The sequence below is a fragment of the Helobdella robusta genome, assembly GCF_000326865.2.
Source record: "Helobdella robusta unplaced genomic scaffold HELROscaffold_56, whole genome shotgun sequence".
Lineage (NCBI taxonomy): Eukaryota > Metazoa > Annelida > Clitellata > Rhynchobdellida > Glossiphoniidae > Helobdella > Helobdella robusta.
In genome coordinates, this window is record NW_008705301.1 from 402813 (window position 1) to 429787 (window position 26975).

The window sequence follows — 26975 nt, forward strand, 5'->3', positions numbered from 1 at the left end:
GTTGCTACCATCGCTACTACAACTACTACAACTACAGCTACTAGTAAAAATACTGACTAAAATTCACAGGTGTCAGATTAGCACGAAAAATGGAAATCACTCTCAACAGATAAAACTGATTGTAAAAAGTTTGTATCTCTACTAGTAGCAGTAGAAGTATTTGTAGTGGCTGCAGTAGCCGCAGCAGCAACAACAACGGCAGCTGTAGTAGAAAGAGTAGTAATAGTAGCATTAGTAGTTGTAGAAGCGGCAACATTGTATCAGTGGCTGTAGTAGCAGCTGCAAGAGCAGTAGTAGTAGCAGTAGTAGTAGTAGTGGTGGTGGTGATGGTGGTAGTAGTGGTAGTAATACTCTGGAGACTATATCCATGGTGGTTGTGTTAAATTATGCAAATAAGTCGTTATTTGAGATTATCAAATGTGTTGATGATGTTGCAAATATTGCTTGTGTTGTTGTTGTTGTTGCTACTTCTAATACTGTTGTTGTTGTTGTTGCTACTACTACTACTGCTGTTGCTGTTGTTGCTGATGATGATGATGGCGATGTTGTTATTGTTGATTTTGATGTAGTTGTTGTTTTCCGTTAAATTTTTCAATTTTATTCAAAAAAAAAATTTGTCGTTGTCATCACCATCGTCATCATCATCGTCATCATTATTATAATCATCGTCCTCTTCACCATCATCATTCTCACATTCATCATCATCTTCATCATCCTCACAATCATCATCATAATCATCATCCTCATCACCATCATCATCATCGCCATCACCAGCAATCAAAGTGACGGGAGATGAATACCTGGAAAGTGGAAACACCATCAAGTTGATGTGCAACGTCAGTGGCAAGCCCGAACCGCCCCATAATCTTGAATGGTACAAAGGTCATAGACCCTAGCACATTATCATTCTTCTTCTTCTTCCTCTTCTTCTTCTTCTTCTTCTTTTTCTTCTCCTCCTTCTTTATCTTCTTCTTTTTTTCATCATCTTCTTCTTCTTCTTTTCCTTTTTCTTCTTCTTCTTCTTCTCCCTCTCATTATTATTATTATTATTTTACCCCTTTCACCCCCCTATATATCGAACAAAACAGAGGGCAGACACCTGGCTCCGGACGCCAGGAACGGTCTTATTATAACGAAGAAGATCGAAACGAGAGTCCTCATCAGCGTCCTCACTATTACGAACTCCGATGTAAACGACTCTGGAGAATACACCTGTCAGGTAAATAATAATAATAATAATTATTATTATTATTATTTATCCTTATTATTATTCGTCATTGTGGTCGCTACTCACATTTCCATTAATTTTCAAAGATGATAATTTATTGACCATATTGAACGTGGCTGGCTGAAATAGCAGACGTATGAATGAATGAATGAATGAATGAATGAATGAATGAATGAATGAATGAATGGATGAATGAACGAATGAATGAATTGGTGAATGAATAATTGATGGAATGAACGTATGAATGAGTGAACGGATGGTGGTGAGATGAACGCACAAACAAACAAACGAACAAACTGCTGAATCGGAAATAAATACAATTCTATAATTAATAATTATGACCATAATAGCCTTTTCAAAGTATCGGCATATTTTTTTATTATTTTATAAGAATTTTTTAAAAACCCTCAGTCCTCAAGCGATGAAAGCAGCAGCATAAAAGTCATCGTAATAGCAAGTGAGACCAACCAATTAATTAACGAATTAATTAATTAATTAATTAATTGATATTATTTATTACGTCATAATAAACAATTATAATTATATTTAATTATATTTTTTCAATTTTCTAGTGCCAGTTACGTCGAAAGAAAGTTTGAAATGGAGTTTTTTTTTCTTTTTTAAAATTCTGTGAAATTGATTCAGTGGTTGATTGAATGATTGCTCGATTGAATGATTGATCGATTGATGGGTTCATTCATTCATTCGGTGATTTATTAATTCATTCATTTATCCATTCATTCATCCATCCATTCATCCATTCATTTTCTCACCTCTACCACCAAACCATCAATGCAGCCCCGGTGAATGACAGAATGCATTCGGGATTTTTCTTCGGATCGTCATCGTCGTCGTCGTCATCACCATCACTCCACTATCATCATCTGCAGCAGCAGAAATTTTCCGGAAGATTACTACTAATAATACTGCAACAGTTACTAACTATCTTTGGTGTCATACTTGTTGCGACTACTACTACTACTACCACCGATGCCACTACTACTACTACAACTACGGCTACTACTAAAACTAATGCTACTACTATTACAACAACTACTACTACTACTACTACTACTGCTACTACTACCAATAATAATAATAATAAAATGGATGACACAAATACTATTGCTACTAATAAAAATAGTCCGAACGACAAAAAAATAATTAGTGATAGTAGTAGTTGTAGTAATAGTAATGATGAGGGTGATGATGATGACGATGGTGATTATGATAATGATGAAGAAGAAAGTTCAAAGAGAGAGATTTCAAAATCGGTGATGACAGTGATGATGATGATTTCCAGGTGAAAGTGATAGAGCAAATAGAGGACAACGATTATTATTATGATGAACCATAATTATTTTCATTATTATAACAATTATAATAGCAATTATTTTTATTATTATAACAAATAAAATAATAATTATTTTTATTATTATAACAATTATAATAATTACTTTTATTATTATAACAATTATAATCATAATTATTTACTATTATAACAATCGTAATCATAATTTTTTTTATTATTATAACAATCATAATCATAATTATTTTCATTATTACAACAATTATAATCGTAATTATTTTCATTATTATAACAATTATTATAACTGACGCCACTAAATTATTTTCACCAAGTAGCTACAAAGGTAACCAAAAAACAAGCAACGAATAGGCCAAAAAACTTCATCATACTCATCTTTAACATTTATTTTGAGATTTACGAAGAAATACTCACACATACAAACACACATACACATAGACACACACACACAAACACACACACACATACACACAAATATATATATATATATATATCATCTCAAACAATCATTTAATACAACACACTGAATGTACTTTTTATTATTTCTAGTAATATCGCTACTGTAATATTGAGATATAAACATTAGTATTACACACACACACACACACACATAAACACACATCCAAACACAGAGAGAAGAGAGACACACACACATACATTTATTATACATTTATACACCATATTGTATATACATAAATCATATATCTTTTATTTTATTAAAAAAGAGATTTTTATTGATTTTTTTTCTATCAAAAAAACCGACTAATGATCATTTTATTAATTAGATATGAAATTGAACTGAACAATGAATAATTAAATATGGAGGAAAAACAATTTTACTTACTGTATCTGTAACAGGTTAAAAGAAATGCCACAACTACAAGAACCACCACAACTACAAGAACAACCACTACTACAAGAACAACCACTACTACTATACTACTGCCATCGCTACTACTACTACAGCTACTACTACTACTACAGCTACTAAACTACTACTACTGCTACTACTACTACTATGAATAAATCAATCGATCAATCAATCAATCAATCTATTAGTTTATAAAGTGCTATTTCCGCGATGTTCAACAGCGCTTCTCAATGAATTTTGCAAACAGATGGGTCTTGAGATCCGCTCTGAACTTCGTAAGTGATGGAGAAGTAGTCAGAGAAGGAGGTAGAGAGTTCCAGAGAAAAAGCAAATGCAGATTTAGCAAAGGAGTGTTTAACATGAGTTAAGAAGTGTGAACAAGAAGTCAATCGTAAACCGTCGATCTATTACTACTACTACTCTACTACTACTACTACTGCTGATGCTTCTACTACTGCTGCTGCTACTACTACTACAATAATAATAATAATATTTATTATTTTATAATAATAAATATTTATTATTATTATTAATCGATTGAATCTGGCGATCTCCATCCGCTGTCTGGTGAGGCTGTCAATTAAAGAAAATTAATTTTATTAATTATTAATATTGTTATAATAATAATTATTATTATTATTATAATAATTATTATTATTATTTTTATTATTATTATTATTAACCATCAGATGTTGGAGTTTCGTTGCTGTCTTTATCCTTACGGGCCTTCTTCTCTGCAAGAATTTTATGAAAAAAAAATAATAAAAAGATAAACACTTCTACTACTACTACTGCTGCTGCTGCTGCTACTACCACTACTACTACTACTACTATAACTACTACTACTACTAACCTACAGCTGCTACTACTACTATTACTACCACTACTACTAATAATAATAAGTATGGCTTACTTTTATCATAATCTGATGAATCTTGAAGATTTGTTAGTTCAAATGAAATTGTAATAATATTAATAACAAAAGTAATAATAATATAATAATAAAAAATAGAAATATAATGATACTATTATAATAACATAATAATAATAATTTATTTTAATATCAAAAATAATTATTATTATTATTATTATTAACCGCTAGAAGGACTTTGGTCACTGTCTTTACTAGGTGTCACTTTTTTGTATTTCTTCTTTTCTATCATTATTATTATTATTATTTATAATTATATATATATTATTATTATAAATGAATAAATAGCAATAATACGTTCCCAACTTACTGTAAAGGCACAGGCAAATGCATAAAAGGATTATGATGAAGAGGATTATTAGTACGAGTAGTATGACGACAACGATGAGTATGAACCATCCGTACACTGGGGAGATTATGGATCAAATTCATTCATTCAGTCATTCATTGTTTTACACTCATTCATTCACTTATCCATTTCTCACTCACTCACTCACTCACTCACTCACTCACTCACTCACTCACTTATTCATTTCTCATTCACACACTCACTCACTCACTTATTCATTTCTCATTCACACACTCACTCACTCACCCACAATTTTTTTAACTTCGACTGTTTCGTCAACATCTTCAGAAGTGGTTACATTCCCGAAATCATCTTCCGTGAAGTTATTCTTAACCGTGCACGCCACGTAGTAAACTCCAATAGCGTGTATAGAAATTTGGTTGGGCTTTAGTATCGAAAAGGTTTCGTTAACTTTTTCCTCACTCTCCAACACGTCAACCGCCCAACTTATAAGGTAGGGTTCAGGGCTGGCTTTGTACAGGCAGGTTATCGTCTCGTTAACTTCAACCGATACTTTGTCGATCCGCGTGTTGTGCACTTTGACTTTTTCGTTTTTTGGGGGTAAGGTTAAAGGTTAATAATAAATGTAAGAACCAGAAATAAAATAACTGAAACTAATAAACACGCCTATAAGAAGAAGAAGCATGAGTTTATAGTTCGGAAACAGCTGAAGAAGAATTTAAAAAATGGAAAAAGTGCAAATAATAATAAGAATAATAAAGAAATAATAAACCGTGATAGGGGAACTTGTAGGTGAGTTCGATATACTCAAACTGGCGACCATCTTTGAATTTTAGTGTGAGACCGTAGCGAAGTTCCGGGGGTGGTTTCATGAAATCGCACGGAACTTCAAAATCTGCAATCTTTGTATTATTGTTTGTTTGTATGCTTGTTTGTATGTATACTTGTATGTATGTATGTTTGGTTGTATGTGTGTGCGTATGTATATTTGTACAACAAAAACAGCAACAACAACGACAGCAACATCAACAACAGCAGCAGCAACAACAACAATAACTACAAAAACAACAACAACAAATTCACTTACATACGTCTTATAGAGTATTTTGCTGTTTTTAGTGATGTAGTTTTTCTGGCTGACTTTAGCGCTGGGGAGCTCTAAATCGGCCAAGACGTCAAAATTCGACTCATTTTTAAAGTTGAAATAGTCAAAAGATAGTCGAAAATTCCAAAAACGCCCGTACACGTCTGCCGTTTTAATCATTTTCCGGTTTTCTGTAATTTCACAAAGTATTTTCAATTTATTTTTCTTCGCTTTTGTAGGAGAAACGCTACAAATGGTAATTGGAATGATTTTTTTGCGTCACTCGACCTTGCAATAAATGATTTAAACTCCTGACAAAATTACTTAGAGATGGCAGTCATAAGTTAGCAATTAACACAAATAAACGCATATTACAATGGAGTAGCTAGTATAAGTTAAAATAAAAAGCGAGGGAAAGAGAGTGAGAAAGAGGAGAGAGGGAAAGAGAGAGAGAGAAAGAGAGAGAGAAAGAGAGAGAGAGAGAAAAAGTGGTGAATTTCGCAATACTCACTCCAGACCAGGACGTAGATCCTCTCAACACTTGATAAATTCAGCACCGATTGGCACTCCAGTTCGAGGGATTCATTGCTAGAGAAGTCTGATTCGATGACCAGTCTGCCATCTATCGTGCAGTTTCTTTTGATAAAATCGTCCGGATTGCATGCAGTTTTCCAACATTGCTCTATCATAGGTTGGCTGTAGACTGTGTATATATATGTGTGTGTGTGTGTGCGTGTTTGTGTGTGCGTGTGTATGTGTGTAGTGGCTAATGCATTCTCATCATAATTATCTTGTATGTGAGTATGAGTGTGTTTGCGTCAGTATGAATGGGTAGATGTATGAGTATTTCTGGTTGATTGTAGACTGTGTGTGTATCTCTGTCTCTCTCTCTCTCTTTCTATGAATGAAAGTGTGGCGTATGTATGAATGTGTGGTGTGTGTGTGTGTGTGTGTGTGTGTGTGTGTGTGTGTGTGTGTGTGTGTGTGTGGATAGATAGATAGATGAAAGGATGGACGAATGAATGAATGAATATAAATAGTATGAATAGTAATAATAATGTTAATCACCTTTGTCTAAAGAGGCCAGTGATAAAATAGTTAAAATCACAGGTATCATAAAAAAGTTCTTCTCCATATTTAATAGCAACAATTAATTATATTTATAATTAATATATTTATAATAACATTAACTATTAATTATCTTCTTTTTATTATTTATATTTATGATAATTATATTTATAATAACATTAATTATTAGTAATTGACTTCTTTTTATTTTTTTTATATGTATGTATAATAACATTAATTATTATTAATTATCTTTTTTTAATTAATTATATTTATAATAACATTTATTATTATTAATTATCTTTTTATAATTTTTCACCAAAACCAATTAACCATTATATAATATACACTTAATAAATTCATCTTTAACAGTGCCGAAATTAATTCAATGAAATTAAATAAATAAATAATAATAATAAAAATGGTTAATAATAAAAATAATAATAACTATTATTATTATTTATTATTACAACTGATAAAAAGAGGTTTTATTGTATATTATTTTATAAACCCCATGACGTAATTGTAAATTTATATAGCGTTTTATAATATAGATGCAAATACCGTTACTACTATTACTACTGCCACTACTACTACTACTACTAATACTACTACTACTACTGCCACTACTACTACTGCCACTACTACTACTACTACTACTACTACTACTACTACTACTACTACTACTACTACTACTACTACTGCTACTGCTACTACTACTACTGCTACTACTACTACTACTACTACTACTACTACTACTACTACTACTACTATTACTACTACTATTACTATTACTACTGCTACTGCTACTGCTACTACTACTACTACTACTACTACTACTACTTCACATTCAGACAAACAAGTTTCATGAAATCGCTATTGTTCCTTTAACAATAATAATAATTATTATAACTATAATAATGACAGATTATAATAATAATAATGGTTTTCATGTTTCCATCATTCTATTTATTAACTTTCGACCAATCAAATCTACGATATCTGGGTCACAGATGACGTCAGCCAGCAATTGGTAAGTGACCTCCTTACCTACTCTCAAATGTCGACCTAGTTTAGAGCTATGATGCAATCTCGAATTTGAGCCACTGGTCGGTGATGACGTCACCGAGCAGGGAAATGCTGAAGAGGAAGAAGAGGATACCAATGTAGAAGAGGACGACTGCGTCATTCTAGATGATGTAGATGACGTCATTATAGAAAATGATGATGATGATGGTGACGGTGATGATGATGATGGTGATGAAGATGACGATGATGATGATGGAGGCGGAGATGAAGATGAACGTTCAACCTTTCCAGTTTGCATATCTGAATTTTTAGAAGAGGCACGATGAAATAATTTAACGATAAAATTAATAATAAAAAATTATAATTATAAGTATTATTAATATTATTATTTATTACTTTAATAATTATGTTAATAATATACATAAGAACAATAAAAACAAACGGTACTAATAAAAATGTGCACAAATAACACCTTTAAAAAATTTCGCCAATTCCTCAATTGTGATTGGCTGAATTCTCACCACGTGATTCAGTTCAAATTCTCGGCTTACTATTGGTCGGTAGGATGACGTCGATGTGTCGTCATTCTCTGAGCTGTTTTTAGCAATGTTTCGGCTCTTTTCAGAACGGGGCAATCTTTTTATAAAAATTTTCGTGCTATTTGTAGCCGGTCTATTATTTTCATGTTGATGACGACGTAGACGACGACGATGAGGATTATTATTATTATTATTATTATTGTTGTTGTTATCGTTACTACTACCTCTACCCAATCTTCCTCTCTTTGTCAGCGGTTCGTCATCATCAAGGTCGTCATCATCGTCATCAAACTCACAACAACCATCATCACCACCATTACCACCATCAACACCACCATCACCACAACCACCACCATCAACACAACCACCACCATCATCATCATCATCGGGATGACGACGATGATGACGTAAATAATTCTTGGTTGCCATCTTAAGGTAGGACAAGTTTCTCTTATCTGTTGACGGAATCTACGGTGGACAATAATAAAAAATTATTATTATCATTATTATTATTATTATCATTATCATCATCGTAATTATCATCTTCATAAATTAGTCACCTCTGTTGGATTGAGCCACGGCCTTCTATCATTACCATCATCGTCACCATCGTCGTCGTCGTCATCATCATCAAAATGACACTCGTTATTATTGTTGTTATTATTATTATTACTATTATTATTATTGTTGTTGTTGTTGTTGTTGTTGTTATTATTATTATTAAGAAATTTATAGACGGCACATCTGACGATCGACTCTTTCACTCTATCCAAATGATCCGACTGTACACGAAATTAAATTGAATAACTGAACGAATGGATGAATGAATGAATGAATGAATGAATGAATGAATGAATGAATGAATGAATGAATGAATGAATGAATGAATGAATGAATGAATGAATGAATGAATGAATGAATGAATGAATGAATGAATGAATGAATGAATGAATGAATGAATGAATGAATGAAGAACAGAAGGAGAAAATGAACGGACGGACGAGTATCAGCACATGGCAGTTTAATTGTTTGACTGATCAAGGTGACTTACTTTTTTTGCCGCCACCACCTGACCTACAAACAAACAAACAAACACGTGACGGCCTAACACGACAATGACCTACTTACTATAAACAGACAGACCTGACCCAGTTATTATTTTTAGCGACCGACCTGTAATTCAATCCAGGTGTTGACGGTGATGGATGGCTCCAGGCATTGAACATAGTGCCACCAGTGTTTAGGAACGTACAACACGTCTCCAGGATTCAGAATTACCATATATGGAATGGCCGACCTCTGAAGAAAAGTGTGTGTGTGTGTGTGTGCGTATGTGTGTGTGTGTGTGTGTGTGTGTGTGCGTGCGTACGCCTTACTTTAAAATTAGGATACCCGTCGTAAGATCCACACCCGATGTTAATAGTACTGAAATAGCTGGATTCTTCATAAGGTATTCTAGTTGAGTACATGGCATTTACTGCTGTGGCTGCTGTAGCTGTTGTGGTAGCTGCAGCTGCTGCGGTTGGAGGAAAAAGCACCCATAGCTTTCTGGGAAGTGAAGTGCATTTTCGTATCCGAAAAATTGGATATATAATATCCGATTATCATCCTCATTCATCATCATCGTCATAATTATTATTAAAATAATAATTTGAATAATTAGCATAATTACAACCACCCTAACCTGCCACAAATCTGCGCAACCAAGTTACAACCATATGTGTCGTAATGGCAAACAGTGCTGGCCTCCCGAGAGCCAATCCAGAGGGTGCTTTCCAACCCGGCCCGTCCCTCGAAACCAAATTTCGACCAATCAATGCTCTGGTAGGATTATTGAGATGGTGGTTAAGATTATTGAGGCAATTAAAAGTGTCGGCTTGTTTGAAGTGATGATGACGATTGTAATAATGATGATAATGATGATGATAGTTGGAAGGAAGATGATGATGAAGAGAATGATGATGGTGGTAGTAGTGGTGATGATAATTACAAATATTATCACTCACTGCCAGAATTTTTTCTTTCAAATTGGGATCAAATTTATTTCTTTTATTTACACTCTTGTCATCTTTATTGTCTTCATTATCATTATCACCACCACCGTCATCATCGTCATCATCCCCATCACCATCGCCATCATCATCGTAATCATCATCATCATCATCAAACAGTTTGCACATGTGTTTGTAATCAGCATAACACCAATGAGTAGATGGATCTACAGAATTTAATGGGTTGTCATCACCACAATTATCTTTATTATTATTATTATTATTGCTGTTGTTATTTTCAAGCCTATCATTATTCTTTTTCTCATTAATATTTTTATTTTTTGAGATCCAATTTTTGAACTGTCCAGCGGAAGCTTTAATGTGTGGACAGTTGGTTTCCCAGTTAATTTCTGACAAATTTTATTAATTATTAGATAATTTATTTTATCAATTTATTTACTTTATTTTATTTTAATTAATTAATTGATAGTTTATCTGATCATAATTATAATTTATATTAAATTAAATTAATTGAAACAAAAATAAAATTAAATCAGCCATTTTTTTTAATTGAAAATCTGATTTCATACTGTCGATATTTCTGCTGCCAATTCGAAAGTCAAACAGCACATCTTTAAAAATTTCATCAAAATTTTCGAAACTCCATTTCAAAGACGGCCAGTCACTAATCAAGTTTTTAAATACGACCGGTTCACTAATCTGTGTGAGAATAGAATTTTTCAAAATTTTGGCATCGTAGTCAAAATTCATTTTTTATTATTTAAAAAAAGTTCAATTGAAAAATAAACAAAATTTAGATCATTTCTTGGCGAATTATTGACATGATAAGACATTTAAAATTTAAATGCCAAAATTAAATTTAAAAAACCATGAAAAGTGAATTCTAATTATAAATAATCACAACTAAATAAATCGTGATTTACGGTGTTTCTTGGATTTAAATAAGTCAAAATTTAAATAAATAAAAGTTATTTTACAATTTTATTTATTTAAAAAAACGTCATTTTAACGCCGAAAAACGGTCTTTATGATGGTGATTTGTAATGACTTAGATTAACTTTCGCGTGTAAAAGTTACCTTCATTGTTTGTTTGGTGCCTCGTTCGAAATTTGAATTGGATTTAGAATTTTATTTAATTTAATTTAATTAATAAAAAAAATGTCATTCAATGACACGCAAAATATAGAGATTCCAGACGATTCTGCTGATGTTGATGGCGAAGAAGATGAATTCGTGTTTGGCAAAAATCCGGTTTGTTTGCTGTTTGGTTTACATTACTTTACCTGACCATTTTGATTTTTGTGTTTAGGTTTGGCAGGGGTGAGGTGGCAAATTGATTGACAGATTGAATGATTAAGTGAATCATGAAAGAATAAAACACACTAAATTTTAATTTCAATTTTATAACTAATCTTTTTCTTAACAACTACTACTAAAATCTCTAATTAATAAAAAATTTATAATTTTATCTATTCTGCATATATATATCCATTGATTTGGTTCATTTATTTATTCATTCATTCATTTACAGTGTTGTTATTTTAATTATTTAAAATTAAAAAAAATGGAATATAAAAAATTAAAAACTGCTTAAAATTCAATTAATTTTATATAATTTATTATAAGTAAGTAAATCATGATTTAAGTATTTAATTAATTAATTAATTAATCAAATTATAAATTTTTATCTGATTTTTTTATAGGTTGGTCATTTAACGATCTTTACTGATAGCAATGAAGATGTGTGCCACAAAAGATACGACATCTACAAAGGTTTTCTAACTATTTTAATTCTTTTTTTTCAGATTCTAATTTGATTATGAATTTGTTTAATAAAATATTTGTGGGTTATTTGGTCTGTCTATCCATTCATTCATTTATCCACTCATTCATCCATTCATTCATTCACTCATTGATTCACTAATTCATTCCTTAATTCATCCAGTTATTTATTCATTCATATCTTTATATCAACTCAGATAAAATGTACTCATTGATCTGTTTATTATTTTTTCATTAATTAATTAATTAATTCAATCTGTCATTCATTCATTTGTAACCACGTTTATTCATTTGTGAATTCATTAACTAACCAGTTCATTAATTCATTCACTAATTCAATATTTTATCTTTCAATAAATCGATTAATTTTTCAATTATTCTTAAAATTTAATTTATCATTTCAAGGTTTGAATGCAATAGGCAGAGCACATGAGTGTAGCATCAGACTTGAAGTACCAGTTAAGTTTGACTGAAAATATTTTAAGCCACATCATGTTGTTTTTCGTTTTGTTTCTGTGTGTTGCTCTGCTTTGTTTTCAATTTGTTTGACATTTAATGGCTAGATAATCTTTCAAGGATATATTTATTTTAAAAGATAATTTTTAGAAAAGTAGGTTGTATATATTCTCTTTAAAAAAATGGCTATGATATAGTATCTTTTTTTTACAGCTGGTTAACCTCTCTCCCTCTCTCTCTCTCTCTCTCTCTCTCTCTCTCTCTCTCTCTCTCTCTCTCTCTCTCTCTCTCTCTCTCTCTCTCTCTCTCTGTATGTGTATGTACTTATTTATTCCAAATGTTGGGATTGTATTTTTGTATGTATATCTCAGTTGAGGGATGGTTCCATCACAGGTTGTTTAAAAAAACGTCATTATTTAAACACTGTACACCAAAGAAAGCGCTATACAAGTTTTGATACTGATACTGATAAAAATTTCTTTGAAGACTTTATCTAATGAACGTTTCTGTCTCTCTGCCTCTCTCTCTCTCTCTTTTTCTCTCTGCCTGTTTCTCTCGTTTTCTCTCTCTCTAATTATTACAATTATATAATAATATTATTATATTATAATTAATTATTTCTGTGCAGTCCATATCAAGTGAGCATTGTTGTATTGAGTTCGTTCAGAACACGCATCTAATATGGGACCAAAATAGCAGGAATAAGACTAAGAAGAATAAGGTCAATGGGGAAAGCTTTTTATATTTGTGTTTGTTTGTTTGTTGGTTGGTTCTCTGATTGTTTGTTTGTTTGTTTGTTTGTTTGTTTGTTTGTTTGATAGATTGATTGTTTGTTTGTTTGTTTGTTTGTTCGTTCGTTCGTTCGTTCGTTCGTTCGTTAATTATTATTATTAATTAATTAATTATTATTCTTTGTTTCTACCTACTGGTAACAATTTCTCATCCATGCAGTTAACTCTAATTCCGTTAGTGAAGTATCAGCTGCTGGACGGTGACGTCCTGACGTTCGGCGATGTCCGGGCCCAGTATCACTATCATAACCCGGCCTGCGATGGTGGCGGTGATAATGATGATGATGAGGTCAATGTAGATGACGTCATTCATAACGATAGCACTGTTAATGATATCAATAATAATGATGATGGTGGTGGTGGTGGTGCTGATGATGATGTCGAAAATGGTGAAATTGTAGTAGTGGGCGGTAAGAACAATAATGATGATGGAATTGTGACGATGACGATAGCGAACAAGAAGCGATCCCCCTCGAGCGAATCGTTGAAAACATTAGCAGCAGCCGATGCTGCCACGACAACGGCGACGACGATGACATCATCGTCGTCACTATTTCACTCACCCCTCACTATTTCATTCACTCCATCACCGACATCGTCATCATCACCGTCGGCGGCCGCGCTAGTAGTAGTCGCAGCAGTGGTAGCCACAGCAGCAGCTGATATCGTCAATAATTCTAACGTCGGCCTAGCCTTATTGGATAGTAGTAGTAGTAATAAAAGTAATGATGATAACGATAGTGATGGTGATAGTAATGATGATGAAGGTGGTGGTGATGATGATGGTAAGACCCCTTTTGCATCGCCAACACCATCGCCACGAACATCATTATCATCAGCAGCAGAAGCAACGGTGACAATTACGTTATCGTCATCTATGACGTCATCGGCTATAATATCATCAGCTGCCGAAGCAACGACATCAGCCACAAAAGCGACATTTATTTTACCGACGTTACTAATTGAGAAAACTGAGTTAACATCGTCATCACCATCACCGCCAACAACATCGTCATCATCATCAACACCAACAACATCATCATCAAGAGTGCCAACAACTACAACATCATATTCCGAAGACATTAACAACAACAACAACATCAACAACAATAGAATCAATATTTTCGCATTTGATACCCAAGATATATATGACGAAAACAACAACAACAGCAACAACAACAACAAAAGATCATCATCATCACCACCAAACAACAACTCCATCGTCATCACATCTCCAGGCAAGAACAACAACATCAGCAAAATTCTTTTTGCTTTGGACACACAAGATATGTTCAACAACAGCTACAACATCAACAACAACATCAACAACAACAACATCAACAACAACAACAACAACAAATCATTATCATCATTTAACAGAACAACCACATCACAACAACGTCATCAACAAACATCATCGTCATCATCGCAGTCACCGAGGCCTGTGATGCCATTTCCGCTTCCGACATCGTCGTCGTCATCGCTGCCGCTATCGCCCATTCTAAATTTAGTAACGGAAATCCCGGAGACGCCGGAAAAGGAAATAGGACGGGATAGTTATTACGAAAAGGGTGATGGTGACGCCGTTGATGACGTCATTGTTACGAAGTTATATTACAGTGATGGTAAAAATGCTACTACTACTACTACTGCTGCTACTACTACAACTACTACAACTGCTGCTACTACTACTACTACTACTGCTACTACTTCTGCTACTGCTACTACTACTACTACTGCCGCTGCTACTACTACTACTACTACTTTTAGTAATAGTAACAGCAAAATGTCTCCTAGTTATAATAGTAAAGATCTTTCATCTAGCAACAATACCATTGCTTATAATTTTAGTAGCAATAATAATAATAATAATAATAATAATAATAATGACGACGATGATGATAGTCATGATGATGGTGATGATGATGGTGCTGGTTATAATGATGGTGATGATGATGATGGTGATGGTGGTGGTGATAATGATGATGATGTTACTACTACTACTATTACTGTCGCCACTGCTGCCGGCGGAAGAAGTAGTAACCTGTTTAAAAATCTTTTCGCCGACGATGACGACGACGATGTTGATGACGTCATTAATAATAATAATAACAATAATAATAATGATAAGAATAATAATAATAATAATGATGATGATAAGGGCTTTAAGAGTGACAATGACTGCATGTTGAATACTAAACAAAAGCCTTGTTTATCATCACCGCCAGCTTTTGTAAAGTTATCATCATCACCACCGTTAGGTGTGTCGTCGTCATCATCGACATCAACAGCCACAATGGCATCAGCAGCAGCAGTTGTGGTAGTGGCAGCTACCACATCGACCACATCATCATTATCGCCAGCGATATTACCAACGTTAACATCATCAGCTAGAATCTCACAGGCAGTAACTACTACTACAGCTACTGCAGCAGCTGCTGCTGCTGCTGCTCCTACTACTGCCGCTATTCTTATTGATACTTTTACTTGTAGTTACAGTGTCAGTAAAGATAATGTTAATGATGGTAATGATAATATTAATAATAAGAAGAAGAAAGAGAAGGGTGATGAAAGCAACATTAATGATTTCGTGTTTTCAAAAGCATATTCCAGAAGGTCTTCTAGACGAGTTGCTATCAAGTCGTCATCATCATCACCATTCGCGCCGCATTTGACATCATCATCACCACCACTGACTACAACGACATCATCATCGCCACCACCACTGACTACAACGACATCATCATCATCACCACTGACTACAACGACATCATCATTACTGCCTGAAACAACATTGGCAAAACCACCACCATCATCATCATCATCGCCATCACTTCAGAAGCCAGCATCGCCAGTGAAGCGCAACCACAAGTCGTTCAAAAAGCGTAAACTGTACCAGCCAAAAGAATCAACCTATCAACTCGATTGCAGCCAGCCAATAGGAATGCAGGACGCGTCGTCATTGTTACATCAAAAAACTGCTGATACAACTACTAATGATAAAGCGACAACAACAGCAACAACGACAGCAACAACAACATCATTGTTGTCACCATCAGAAACATCCTCTTCTGCATCAACTGGAGTTGATCAGAGCTCAAAATCATCCTCTGCTTCTGTAGCCTACAAACGTGCTGGTAATGCTGATGGCTGTGCGAGCGGTAATAAGATGAATAGCTACATTCACGAAGCCGTTAGTTTGACCCTGGCCTCCAAAGAATTCAAAAAGAAAAAGTCTTCCCTAGAACAGAAAAAAAGAGCTAAAATTTATTGCTTTGGTGGTATAAATACTACTCTATCTGCCAGGGCTAGTACTGTTACTGCTGCTACTGTGGCTGCTGCTGTGGCTGCTACAGCTACCGTTGATGCTGCTGCTGCTGCTGCTACTACTGCTACTACTCCAACTACTACTAATAATAAAAAGATCAAGAAAAAAACTTTGATTACTACCATTACGAATGGTGATATTGATGATGACGGTGGTAATGATGATAGCATCAATAATAATAATAGTAATAATGATAATACTACTACTACTCTTAATAATAATGATAATAATAATAATAAATATAATAATAATGAAAAATTTGAATCTGGAAGACGAAAGCCCAAATCTAGGGAGAAGAGCGGTACCTCTACTATGAGTAACAAGAAAAAAAATAATAATTTTGGTGATGAGAATGATGATGATAGTGATAATAAAAATAATAATAATAATAATAGTAGTAGTAGCGTTAGGGTAAGTGAGAGGCTGACGAAAGGCAAGCGTAGGCACGACGACGACTTTGTTTTTAAGAAAGAGAGGTTGTCGTCCTCTGTTCAGCTGCCGAGATGTCAAGTTGGGAGGAAGCCTAATAAGGATAATAATAATGATAATAATAATAATGATAATAATAATAATGATAATAATAATGATGATGATGATAATAATGATGATGATGATGATGATGATGATGATACTAATTTAGCTAAAGATAATGCTGATGAGGATGATGATGATGATGATGTGAACAACAACAACAATAGTAATAATAGTATTAGTAATGATAATAGTATTAATAATAATAATAATAATAATAAAACTGCTAAGAGGAAAGTTAAGGCCACGAGAAAATTCACTCAGAATAAGAGGAGACGCCATGTTGGAAAAGATGGCGACTACGACGATGATGATGATGATGTTGTCTTCAATAATAACAATAATAAAAATAAAGTGGATAATAATAATAAAGTTAGTGATAATAATAGCGATGCGGTTTTGATTAAAGTTGAGTGCAGAGATGAAAGTGATAACAACGAAGAAGAAAGTGGCGACCAATTAAAACCAAAGGACGATCTAGACGTTGTTTCTACCAGCCAATCAAAATCAAGCAAGTCGAGACGTGGTCTAGATACTACGCTCGGCAACCAATCAAAATTGAGTAGCTCAAAGTCAAGGACGGGTGCCGACCAATCAATGGCTGATTACAGTTTTACTGATGGAAGTAGTAGGAGAAATAGAGGTCTCTTTAGATTATTATCATTACGATGATGTTAATCATGATTATGATGTTAATAAGATGATAATGATGGTAATGATGTTAATAAGATGATGATGATGATGATACTAACATGATGGTAATGACGACGATGACGAAGATGACGACGATTTCCAATCAAACTAAAAATAGGCAAAATGGAAAAACCCAGAGTCCTCTTCACTGGCGTCAATAGCGAGGAAGGATTAAAAGTGAATTCTCATAATTAACTCATTCAAACAATATCTATAATAATAACAATAAAAATAATAATTATACTTCTAATTATAATTTGACGCTATTTTTAGATTGTCAAAAAGCTGGGAGGCTTCGAGGCTAAATCGACACTCGACTGCACTCACCTTGTGACCAATCAGGTCAGTCCTATTATCATAATTATTATTATTATTATTATTTTATTATTATTATTATTTAGCCCGTAAAAAGAACGATAAAATTCATGTGCGTATTGGCCAGAGGTCTGCCGATAGTAAAATACGACTGGCTGTACAAATGCAACGCCGACAACAGATTCTCAGGTGTTTTTTTTTCTCTTGCTCTGTATATGCGTATTTGTATTGTATGTCTCTGTATTTGTATTTGTATGTCGGTATTTGTATTGTTTATATGGCTATTTTTATTGTATGTCTGTGTATTTGTGTTGTTTTTATGGGTATTTTTATTGTATGTCTGTGTATTTAAAAAAGGCGTGAATGTATACAAAATTTCAAAATTTTCATTCATTCAACCATTCATCGTTCATCCATTCATTCATTCATCTATTTATCCATTCATTTATTCATTTATTCATTCATTCATTTGACTATTCAAATATTCACTCACTCATTCATTCACTCATTCATTCCTTCGTTCCTTCTCACACGCTTTAAGATCCATGGGACTTCCTGGTAAGCGACAAAGAGATGGAAAAACGCTACAAATTCAACCTGAAGAGGTCACTGCTGAGAGCTGGCCAGCAGAAGTTGTTCCAGGGGATGAGTTTCTACATCACTGACAATGTCACGCCAGTTAAAGCAGAATTGAAAGGTGATGAAGATGATGATGATGAAAAAGAAGAAGATGATGATGATGATGATGAAGAAGATAATGATGATGATAAATCGAGATGATGTGTTATGAGAGAGAGAGAGAGAGATAGATAGATAGATAGATAGATAGATAGAGAGAGAGAGAGAGAGAACGAGAGAGAGTTAATACAGATGATGATGATGATGTGGAAGAGTGAGGAGGAAGATGATGAATGTTGTGATTATAATTGCTGTAATGTTGGTTATTATTGAGTTGTAAATTGCTGTCTAATAAATTTCATCCAGATATAATAGAATCCGCTGACGGGAAGGTTTGTTGATTGACGGATCGAATGAAAGAGTGAATGAACGACTGACTGATTGAAAGAACGAACGAACGACTGAAAGAATGAACGAATGAACGAACGAACGACTGAAAAAATTAACGAACGAACAAACGAATGTGGCAATGGCATTGATGAATAACATCTGGTATATTCACAAACAGGTTTTAACCAAAGCGCCAGAGAAGATGACAAAACGAAAGCAACAGCATCTATCATCATCCTCTTCATCACCATCTGTTATAATTTCTTGCATTCAGGATAAAAAAATCTTTGACGATTTAGAATCTTTGGGTTTTCCCGTCGTCGGCTCGGAGTTTGTCATGACCGGTGTACTTAGGCAGTGCCTAGATTTGGAAGAGTAAGTCATGATGATAATGATAACGACGATGATGACGACGAAAATGATAATGAATATGACTACCATACTGACAATAAATTTAATAAAAAATTTTCTTTCACCAAAGGTTTCGAATTGACAGCAGCAGAAGAAAATAATAACAATAATAATAGTAATAATAATAATAAAAGTCTTTTCGAACAATTATATACGTATGTACATGTATCCAAATGAGATCTTATCTACGTTTAATAAGATATCTATGTATTTATTATAATATCTATGTTTATTATGTTGTTTACGTGTTTACTGTGATATCTATGTTTACATGATATCAATGGTTTTATCGTGATGTGTGTGTGTGTGTTTATTCGAATATAAATTCTTCTTATTTCAAAATTATTATTATTTCTGTTATTATTATTATTGTTATTATTATTATTTTTATTATTAAAGCTCTCAACACTTTCCGTTTCGCCATTCTGGTATCCTAACCATTTTGTTGCCACTGACAACGTAAAATAAAATGCTTGACAATGAATTCAGCACTTACAAAATGAGTTGATGAGAGATAATGTGTGTTCTTTCCGTGCTATTTGGTGTTGTATTTTGAGGAGTTATTCCATGACAAGTCGCTAGTTGTATGGCGCTTGAGTCGCATCGTGCGGCTGTGTCGCTTTGTGTGGCCGTGTCGGTTGAATATGTGTGTGTGTGTGAGTGTGCATTATTCAAAAATTTGTATAGCGCTAATTCCAAACAATGTTTCTCAAAAAAGCTGCCTAAAAAAGAAACATTGCTACATAAAGAGACAAGAAACTTAAAACGTCATAATCAAATGAAATCAAGAACAGTTGTATTGCTACGATAAACTAAATCTTTATAACAAAAACAGAAATGATTTAAGTAATTCCTTGAATGATCTTTCTGTCAGTTCGGTCTGTCTTAGATAACTTAGTAGACTATTTCATACTGTTGCTTAACATACTGAGAAACTTCTCTCTGCCATTCCCAAATTGGTTTCTGGCACACCTAACAAATTGCTATCATCAGACCTTAAGCGGGCTCTTTTAGAAGACAGTTGTTTCGGTACATACATTTCTTTCGAATAAACTGACGCCATTCCCTTCATACATTTGAACATGATTGTCGATATTTTGAACACAATTCTTTTTTTGACCGTCAAACAGTGAAGTTCTTAAAAATTTCAGTGGTATGCAGAATAAAGAAGGTTGGTCCGGGAACCGAGCTCTGTGGAACTTTAAATCCTATCGTTTTAACTGCAGAAGTTTTATTCTTGTAGATTCTTTACTGAGTTCTAACTGTTAAGTACGACCAAAACCATTGTTCGACTATACCAGTTATTCCGAATCGACTACTACAGTAGTCTAGCTTAGAATGAATAAACGCATGAACTTGACATTTCAATGTATCCTCATCAAGCGAATTTCTGATCTGTCTGAGCCTTCGTAGTTGATATGAACATTCCTTGTTCAATTTTTTGTCATGAACAATTGTTATGTATGTATTTATTATTAAGAGAAAACGTAATATAGCGTTCGTTATAGCAGTATTCACAAACGCTACCAAATTATAACCAATATTCGTATAAAAATAGCAAGAATGAAAAGAATTGGGCTATAATAAAAAAGGTATGTCTTTAATTGTTTTTTAAATTCAGCAATGTTCATTCCAGGCGTTCTGAGGGCTGACGGCAAGCAGTTCCATACGACAAGTCTAAAAATCACCAAATTTTTCTCTCTCCTTGATATCTGTCGTATCATTTAACGTTTTTTGGCTTCAACGTTAATCACATCAACGTTTTTTTAACCTCTTTGCCTACTATATCGGCCCATGATGTACTAATTTGTCGGCATTCGATTTTACTGCACACCTGATATTCCGGAGCTCCGATTCTATGATTTTACTTGCCTCAGACAATCCACCAATCTTAATCATCAATTCCCGTAAATTTCTGTCAACTTCCTTCGCGAGCAGATCCGTGTCTATTTCCATTGATGATTTGGTGACTGGAGGAGAAACATTGTTACACGTATCAAAAAAACCACTTGAAATAATTTTACTTCCGAAGGAAACTGACACATCATCAGGTATTAACGTAAAATTTGAAACACAACCGCTACGAGAACCGCTAAAGTTTTTCAACGAGTCTGATTTTGGTACAAAAGTTGCTATACAGCCTGTAAGAAATCAATGCAGTAACAACACAGCATAAACAAACAAACACAAATTGTAGAAAATTATCCTATTTGTACCTACAACTTCAACATAATTACTATGCTTATTTAAATCAGGGTTTCTAAGTTAGAGCAAATAACATAAAATAAAATTAACAAATAATAATTTTCGATAAAAAATTATATAAATTTGTTCGCCTAAATTTAATTAAACCACTCTATGAAAATTCTAGATAATCAAGAAAAACATGCAGCAGAAACAAAACCAGCCGATAACCCCAAATGTATGTTTGTTTGTATGTATGTATTTATGTATGTATGTATGTATGTATGTTTGTATGTATGTGTGTATGTATGTATGTGTGTGTGTTTGTGTGTGTGTTAAAATTATTTATTAATATTACAATTATTGCATCAAACCAAGCGTGACGGCTTCGTATTATTATTACCAAAATTAATAAAAAAGTCACCACAAACACACATACATACATACATACATACATACATACATACATACATACATACATACATACATACATACATACATACATACATACATACATACATACATAGACACACACACATACATACATACACAGAAACAAACAAACACAAACACACACACATAAACACACACACACACAGACACACAATTCTTTTATCACGACACCCATCTTTGTGTCATTCCATTCAACGTGTGTTCTATGCCAGCTTAAGCATTCACTGTTACCAAATTTAGAAAATTATTATACGTATTATTTATTATTATTCATTATTATTTCTATTATTATTATTATTTTATTATAATTAATAATTTAACAATAGTAGTAGTGTTAGTGAGTTGTATTTATGCCTCTAGCTACTTCTAGAACTAGTTCGTCCATTTTCTTTCGCAGCGATCATTGTGTGAAAGAAAGATATTTTTCATGTTAATCTGTAATTAACGTATTATTAATTAATTAATTGGATAATTAATAATTGGATAGTTGGTTAATTAATTAGCTGATTAACTTGTTTTGTTAGTGCAGTTTCGGTCGGTTAATGCTAATTTTTGGTCGGTTGAATCGGATCGAATATCGGTGAAAAAAGTGAAAAATAATAAAATTTCGGCTGTCTTTTATTCAATATAACCGAGTGAGTTTTTGCTTGGCTATGTCTTAAACCAACATCCCATCACGCCATAATATCATTATCATAACATCATCACCATAACGTCATCATCGTTACGTCATCCTCATAAGGTCATCACACCTAAATCCCACTTCAGAAATGGCCCAAAGGTTCGTGCCCTCGTATCTCCATTCATCCCCATCATCATCATCTGGCTGGTACGTGCCCCAATTTCATGGTGGAAACAACTTCGGGTGTAAATTTCTCGACCCTGTCCAGCTACCAGCTATTCATCTGCCGACTACAATTCTCCAGCCAGCTACGACTCAGCTGCTAGAAACTGCTAATCAGCAGTCAATTCAGCAACAAGCTGTGCCGAAGGTTGCATTAGAGCATGGACAAGCTGATAATGTTAATCAAGCACAGGTTCAGAAAGTTGGTAGTGGTGAAGGTGTGGCTAGTGTGGCCGCTACACACGTAGATAAAGTAGCCGCTCCGAAGGGTTATTATTATTGTTATTATTTTTAATTAATAATTATAATTAATATTTAACATTGTTGTTATTATTTATTACTGTTGTAATGTTATTGTTGTAATTGTTATGAGGTTCGCGCGTTAACACTGCCATTGTAATGCAGTCACGATTTATGAGTTCATCAACTTCATCATCGCTTGTAATGTTCGTCGAACCAGAGTTTAAATTCATTTCAATCATCATCGTCGTCGTCTTTATCATTAATATCGAAAGTTTCATCATCATCTTCATCATCCTCATCATCATCTTCATCATCATCATCTTCTTCTTCTTCATCATCATCATCTTCATCATCAACATAATTATTATCCATCATCATCTTCATCTTCATCATCAACATAATTATTATCATCATCATCATCACCATCATAATCTTCATCATCATTATTATCATCATCATCTTCATCTTCATCATCGTCATCATCAGCCCAGCCAATCAAGAAGTACAAGTACTCTGGCATGGTGTTGGCCACACTGGCCTCAGCCACCATTTCTCTCGGCGTCTCTAACACCGTCGTAACCGCCCTGACAGGTGAGGATGATGATGAAGGGGGCGGCGGTAAAGACGATGGTGATGGTGGTTGTTGTAATAGCGACGACGATGATGATGACAATGATGAATTAGGTTTCGTGACAGTGATAATGATGAAACCAGTAAAAATAATATGATTATAAAATGAAGAAATAAACAAAAACAAAAAGTTATGACCTCATCCGGAAGCGTCGGCTGCTTTGGAACCGGAAACAGTAAGTACGACACCCTCGGACCTCGGAATGACGTCATGAAAGCCCTTGATTGGTCGTGGGTGACCGTTGGCCTCTGGGCATCTATACTGGTTAGTTCATCGTTGCTGTGATGATGATGAAACTGATGGTGGTGGTGATAATGATGATGATGGAGTTGGTTGTGGGAATGATGATGATGGCGATGATGATGGTGATGATGATGACGTTTAAAACTTTCGCAGATTTTTGTTACCGGGAATTTGGCGGGCGGCCTCACTCAGACGTCATCGCAAAGAGTGAGTGAATGTGTGAATGAATGAATGAATGAATGAATGAACGTATGAAACAAGAAACAAACGAATGAATGAACGAACGAAAGAATATACAAATTTCTGAGATAATATAAAACAAATAGGTAGAATACATTTTCTAAAGACAATAACATCCGTTATTTGCATACATACATACATACATACATACATACATACATACATACATACATACATACATACATACATACATACATACATACATACATACAAACATACATACATACATATACATACATACATTGACGTACATATTTAGAAATTAGTCGAGCGTGAAAGATTTGGCAAGTAAACTTTGCTTGGCGCCTAAAATAAAGGAATGAAATTATTAATTAAATCAATGACTGAGTGAATGAATGACTGAATGAATGAATGAGTGGTGGAATGTTTGAATGAATGAATTAAAGAATTAACGAACAAACGAATGAATGAACGAATGATCGAAACAGAGGTAAATAAAAAAAACCGTTTCGAAAACTTTTTCGATAATTTTATTCACTAATTTCTTCTATCGTTCTTTAATTCATTAATTCATTCATCCATTCATTCATTTATTTACTTATTTATTCATTCATTCTTTTATTCAGAAATCATCCATAAATTGAAAACAAATTTATACACTATACATATATATAACTTCATTACTTAAATATAATTAAAACTGTTTAGCCTAAATAAGCAAATAATTAAATAACTATGAATAATTACAAATAAATAATTATGAATAATTATAAATGAATAATTATGAATAATTATAAATAATTATAAATAATTTAATAATAGGCCAAAGCCCTTACAACCTTAGGCTTGCTGTCACTGGTCTTATTGATACCATTAACATTTATCCTGGCTGTTCTGGATGCAGTTTTGGTAAGCTGTTTGTGTATTTGGTTCGAAAGTTTTAGCTATTTGTATAGTATTCTAAGGTGTTGTCAATGTATTTTAAGGTTTTTACACACACACACGCGCGCGCGCGCGCGCACACACACACACACAGACGCACACACACACACACACACACATACGCACACAAGCACGCACACATACACGCACGCACACAGTCAGCTGATTGCATGGCGACCAATGTGACAAAATTCGTAACGCCGATCATCATCGTCTTCATCTCTGCTCTGGAGTTTGGCGTCCTGGCATACATCGTAATCAGTCTCCGCAGACAGACGATGACCACCAAACAACCCTTATCATTATACTCATCGGCACAAAGTGAGCAGCAAATTCAACGCCAGCAGCCAGCTATTTCTACCAATAATGGCTACTATCCATCACAGCTGGACAGCTCTTCTAGCTCTGCACCGGTTTCAGCTAAGCGCCGAAAATCAGCCAAAACTCCAAATATTACCGTCATCAACCTTCCGGCAAATAGTAGCGGGCCTCAGGTACTTTCAAAGTAGTAGTAGTAGTAGTGGTGGTGGTGGTGGTGGTAGTAATAGTAGTAAGTAGTAGAAGTGGTACTAGTAGTGTTACTACTAATCATATTATCATTTTTACAACATATTCCTACCATTTATTTACCCATTCATTAACCTCACACAGGCTCCCAACTTCATTCCAATTCCATATCCGCAACAATCCCAGCCTCAAAATCGCTTCCTGCAGCCAATGTTCTACCCCGCGAACAAACCAAACATACAGCGTCGCTACCAGCCGAACTCAGCCTTCCAGCCCCGTAGAACCCAGTACCAACTTCCATCCAGGTGGTATCCAGGTGGTGGAGCCGGTGGAGCCGGAATGAACAGCAGGGTCGTTCCAGGTGCAGTCCCGTTTTTTAATTCCAGACGTCCTGCCAGCACCAACAACAACATGATGGGGGTGGATAGACCCCTGCAGTACGGGGCGGTCAGAGTGGGAGGGGTCGCTCCCTGGATCAGACCTGCTGATTGCGGAATGTACGGAAATGAATGGTGAAGATGTTGAGAAAGAAAGAGAGAGAGAAAGAAAGAAAAAGATAACGATCATTTTTATTTCGTACATTGGTTAGGCGTTAGTAACATTGGTTCGCAAAAAATCATAATAACAACAATAATTATTATTATTGTTGTTGTTATTATTACTATTATTTTTCGGGTATTTATGTAGCGCTCATTAAATTTTAACAACAACAATGACGATGATAACAATTTTAGCTCTAATCAATATTAACAATAATTATTTATATTTTTCGGGTTTATCATTTTTAAAAATAATATTAATAATTATTATTATTATTTTTATTCTGATTAGTTAAAAATTGTTGAATAATAAAATGAAATAATTTTAAAAAAGACACATAACAGCCTCTCTACCTTTCTTTCACTAGTCAACTATATGCAGATGATTCTTACATTTATACTTCTTTTCCTCCATCTAATCTCAATAGTGTTCTTCATAATCTATCTCTATGTCTTTCTTCAATTATCGCTTGG

General features: G+C 34.0%; 5 protein-coding genes across 5 annotated transcripts in view; 3 read left to right on the forward strand and 2 right to left on the reverse strand.

The window, feature by feature from the left end:
• Window positions 1–3794, forward strand: part of HELRODRAFT_179714 (hypothetical protein) — a gene marked incomplete at both ends in the record, with an annotated part of 6980 nt that extends 3186 nt beyond the window's left edge. The window contains 4 exons of the mRNA XM_009028523.1: window positions 70–128; window positions 775–882; window positions 1089–1219; window positions 3648–3794. Coding sequence (XP_009026771.1) covers window positions 70–128; window positions 775–882; window positions 1089–1219; window positions 3648–3794 — 445 coding nt within the window. The remainder of the gene's footprint in view (window positions 1–69; window positions 129–774; window positions 883–1088; window positions 1220–3647) is intronic.
• A 310-nt stretch (window positions 3795–4104) lies between these two features.
• HELRODRAFT_179715 (hypothetical protein) lies at window positions 4105–6886 on the reverse strand (the record flags this gene model as incomplete). Its single annotated transcript, XM_009028524.1, has 7 exons — window positions 4105–4160; window positions 4668–4763; window positions 4953–5249; window positions 5440–5569; window positions 5755–5942; window positions 6263–6373; window positions 6820–6886. The coding sequence occupies 7 exons, from the start codon at window positions 6884–6886 to the stop codon at window positions 4105–4107; spliced, it is 945 nt and encodes a 314-aa protein (XP_009026772.1).
• A 1109-nt stretch (window positions 6887–7995) lies between these two features.
• Window positions 7996–11240, reverse strand: HELRODRAFT_114857 (hypothetical protein). Its single transcript, XM_009028525.1, has 7 exons — window positions 10969–11240; window positions 10394–10788; window positions 10072–10208; window positions 9765–9935; window positions 9561–9687; window positions 8954–9169; window positions 7996–8055 (listed from the first exon to the last, which is right to left on the reverse strand). The coding sequence occupies exons 1-7, from the start codon at window positions 11147–11149 to the stop codon at window positions 8032–8034; spliced, it is 1251 nt and encodes a 416-aa protein (XP_009026773.1). The 5' UTR covers window positions 11150–11240; the 3' UTR covers window positions 7996–8031.
• A 317-nt stretch (window positions 11241–11557) lies between these two features.
• Window positions 11558–19815, forward strand: HELRODRAFT_179717 (hypothetical protein; the record flags this gene model as incomplete). Its single annotated transcript, XM_009028526.1, has 12 exons — window positions 11558–11650; window positions 12103–12172; window positions 12587–12633; window positions 13266–13358; window positions 13589–17930; window positions 18099–18157; window positions 18254–18322; window positions 18382–18484; window positions 18837–18992; window positions 19280–19305; window positions 19578–19678; window positions 19785–19815. The coding sequence occupies 12 exons, from the start codon at window positions 11558–11560 to the stop codon at window positions 19813–19815; spliced, it is 5190 nt and encodes a 1729-aa protein (XP_009026774.1).
• A 3306-nt stretch (window positions 19816–23121) lies between these two features.
• On the forward strand, window positions 23122–26478 carry HELRODRAFT_179718 (hypothetical protein; the record flags this gene model as incomplete). Its single annotated transcript, XM_009028527.1, has 7 exons — window positions 23122–23464; window positions 23925–24029; window positions 24200–24333; window positions 24466–24519; window positions 25336–25422; window positions 25614–25949; window positions 26107–26478. 7 exons carry the CDS (start codon window positions 23122–23124, stop codon window positions 26476–26478), a joined length of 1431 nt encoding a protein of 476 aa, XP_009026775.1.
• Window positions 26479–26975: the final 497 nt, after the last annotated feature.

Bases quoted from the DNA above. Each gene is read 5' to 3' on its own strand.
- HELRODRAFT_114857 (XM_009028525.1), bottom strand. From the start codon at position 11,149: ATGAATTTTGACTACGATGCCAAAATTTTGAAAAATTCTATTCTCACA. The intron at 10,209-10,393 runs GTGAGTGATAAT...TAATCCTACCAG, and splicing joins TGAAAGAAAAAATTCTGGCA to AGCATTGATTGGTCGAAATT. The intron at 9,170-9,560 runs GTCGGTCGCTAA...TTTCGTGTACAG, and splicing joins ACACCTGGATTGAATTACAG to TCGGATCATTTGGATAGAGT.